At 66.1% G+C, this 3,326-nt stretch overlaps 1 protein-coding gene across 1 annotated transcript; it reads left to right on the plus strand.

Moving 5' to 3' along the window:
- Nucleotides 1-1,198: 1,198 nt before the first annotated feature.
- Nucleotides 1,199-2,929, plus strand: CHC_T00007565001 (hypothetical protein). Its single transcript, XM_005711221.1, has one exon. The coding sequence runs from the start codon at nt 1,199-1,201 to the stop codon at nt 2,927-2,929; it is 1,731 nt and encodes a 576-aa protein (XP_005711278.1).
- Nucleotides 2,930-3,326: the final 397 nt, after the last annotated feature.

Raw genomic sequence — 3,326 nt, forward strand, 5'->3', positions numbered from 1 at the left:
GAGAGCCACCACCACGCGCACGCCCCGCTCCGTGCTCCGCATCCTCTCCCGCGTCGCGGCCCCGCTGCTCGCGGCTCCAGCCGCCCCGCACTTCCACTCCGACTTGCACTCGCACTACGTCCCGGCCGCCACGCCCGCCCCGCACCCGTGCTGCGGCCTGGTGCCGCGCGCAAGCTCCGCAGAGACCCACGCGCATGGCGCACACAGCTTCTCTATGTTCGAGGAGAGCAAGAAGCTCTTCGACGGCGCCGACTTGGTCGTCGAGTGCCACCCGGCCAAGCATCATCTGCCCTCACTTATGAACGGCCCCGCCGCCAGGGACTTCGCTATCCACAAGGAGACCGTCCCGGACGACTTTGACTACGACCGCCTCGCCCACCACCACCACCACCATCCGGACGACCTCCTCACGGAGGACGAGGTCGACACCCTCTCGCTGAGCGACGCCCACCCGTCCAAGGACCGCATCGACGAGCCCGAGGCCATCGGCGACCAGCTGCTGTCGCAGGACAAGGACGACGACGACACCTCCCCGTTCGACATCGCCCCCGTGTGGAAGCGCCTCAAGAGGGTCGACGAGCTGGACGCCGTCCTCCCGCCGCGCGCCTCCGCCGCCGCCTCCCGCAGGACCCGCTCGCTCAGGGCCACCGACCTCACCGACCCCACTGCCGCCGCCTTGCTGCTGCTGCCCCGTCCTCCTCCCGAAGACACTTTTCCGACACCCCCCAATTTCAATCCCCCGTCTCCCCGCCATCTGTTGCACCGCCCCGCCTCGCACCAGGACGTCCAAACCAACCGCTCCCTCCCGCCGCTCCACCCGCCCTACGACCCCACGCTTGCTGGCTTCCACCGCTATGCCCCCGACTTGCGCCGCCGCAGTGCCCCCGTGCCGCACATTCCCTCGCTCGAGACAGAGCCAGACCACCCCGACAAAGGAGCACACCAAAGAGAAGAAGAAGAAGAAGAAGAAGAAGAAGATACGCAACAAGAGGAGGAGACAGAGGAGCAGGTCGCTGTGGATAACACCCCGTCCAGCGAAGCCCCCCACGCGGGTACCGCGCCGCCGCCCACCACCATCGACAGTCAGGTTGCCAATCGTCCCGAGCCACTTGTTGCTGAGGAGGAGGACGACGACGACGAGGAGAAGGAGGGGGAGGACGAGGAGAGCGCCATTCCTTCTCCATCGCCCGCAATTGCTATGCGTGCCTCCTCCTCGGCCCTGGATCTCGCGCCCTCGTCCGGCCCTCTCTCGGCGGACCCAGCCTCCGATGACGCCCTGCTCCCGCCCGCCGACCTGCAAGATTCTGCCCGCGTTTCCGGCGAGCGCGAGTGCCAGCCCATTTTCGATACTCGCTCAACGAGTGAGCGCGCCCCGTCGCGAGCTCCCAGCTTGGGACGCCCCAGCATCATCGACGATCATTCCGTCGTGTCCGGCGATAGTTTCCCGGATATCGGCGAGGGGTCGCCCTCGCGCTCGTCCGAGTCCGTGCCGTTCGAGTCCGTGCCGTTCGAGTCCGTGCCGTCCGAGTCGGTTCCGATAAGCACAACGCAGGAGGAAATCGGAGCGACGAGTGCCGCGCCAGAGGACCCTGTAGAGGCAGTGGCAGAGCCTGGTGTTACTGTTGGGAAGATGTCGCCGGTTCGCAGTGCCCTCTCGTTGCTCTTGCCGGGAGATGACATTAGCGAGACGTCGACCTTTGAGGACTGTCAACCGAGCCAGTCGGAGCAGGATTTGACGTACCTTGGATTCAATGCGCCGTCTTTTGCGACAGCCGACGACCATGCCGTCATGGACAGCGTCATGCCGCATGGGCTGGACCCGCTCGTCCTTCCCTCGCAGGACGATTTTTCCGTGGCGCACTGCACGCCGGATATTTCGCCGCTAGCTGGCGTATTCTACGGCGCCGATTCGATATCCAGTGAGTTGAACAGTAGCCCCGACACGCTCCCACGGGATGACGCAGGCCTGGCCGACTACCCTGAATACGAAGTGCTCAAGAACCAGACGAACGAAGATTCCATCTTCGGCTCCGAGCCCAACACGCCGGTGCTGCGGACGACGTCTGGGTGGAACGAGCCCTTTGGCGACTATGACGAGATGGGCGACCGTCTACGCGAGGAGCGTGTACCGCTAGGGCACGTCAATTTTGAAGACCGCAACAGGGACACGGTGCCGGAGGTCCTTTTGCACGACTGGTCGGGGAGCATCCCCGTGGAACCCAATGTTGACATCGTGGACTCTGCGCCCAACTCGCGCTCGTCGACAACGTACAGCCGTTTATTTAGCGCGCATACCAAGGAGGCGGACGAGTATGCCAAGACAGCGAATCTAATCTCGAGCCAGTTGACGGCCAACCTATCTAAGCTCTTCTCCGAATCCAGCCAGACAGATGTCGGCGAGGGTGCCGTACGCGACAGGCACGGGCGCAACAGCCTGCTAGACCTGATGCCGCGGCCGGGCGAGGTGATACGACACGAAAGCGGGATTCCGCCGTCGCCCGTGCGCACGGCCGAGCACGACAACTCGTCGGTGCTATCGCAGGTGGCGTGGGTGTCGTCCGAGTACGAGGACCACTCACGTGGGGCGCGGGCGGCGCGCGCAGAACTGGGGCGCGGAGGGATATTCACATCGATCGCCGGGACGCACGCGCCCGACCCGAGGCTGGACGACTTCCAGACGACGGTGCAGCGGCGCGTCGGCGACGGCGGAAGGCGCGCGGCCGGCGCCAAGCGCGGCAGGTCGTTCGCCGAGACCGAGCGGGCCAGGGAGGACGCAGACGGCTTTGCGGAGGAGAGCGGCGGCGCGACCGGCAGAAGGAGACGGCTCAGCAATTTGGAGTCCAGCGGGCGCGAGGAGGGGGGGCTGAGGGCCGTGGTGATGGGGCGGCTCGCCAGTGGGATGCACCTTGCGAAGAAGCTGGTTTCGTGAGGCGAGGTTTTGGCGTTGCGGTTGCTTCCAGCGAAAGAGAGAGAGAGAAAGAGAGAGAGATGTATATAAAGTTTTACGTCGGACTGTAAAAAAAGTGTTTGTCGGCGACGGCTACCGGGCGCGCGCAGGCGGGCGGCGTGTCAAAGCGGGTCGCTCATGCCGCCCGGGAGGAAGTCGCGCGACAGCGTGGCGACGATTGTCGCGCCGAAGATCAGCGTGATGATGGCGAAGCTCGCCACGCCCCACACGGACCACTTCGGCTCCTCGACCTCCTGCTCGGTCGGCGTGCGCGCCTCGTTGTCGCCCTGCGATTGCCCGTCGTCGGCCGCCATGCGCGAGGGCGCGCGCGCGCGCGCGCGGCCCGCGGCCCGCGCCGCGGCGCGTGGGGCGCCCCGCG

The sequence above is a fragment of the Chondrus crispus genome, genomic scaffold, assembly GCF_000350225.1.
Source record: "Chondrus crispus Stackhouse genomic scaffold, scaffold_79, whole genome shotgun sequence".
In the NCBI taxonomy this organism is placed as follows: Eukaryota; Rhodophyta; class Florideophyceae; order Gigartinales; family Gigartinaceae; genus Chondrus; species Chondrus crispus.

Coding starts and splice junctions, on each gene's coding strand:
- CHC_T00007565001 (XM_005711221.1), top strand. CDS start 1,199: ATGCGTGCCTCCTCCTCGGCCCTGGATCTCGCGCCCTCGTCCGGCCCT.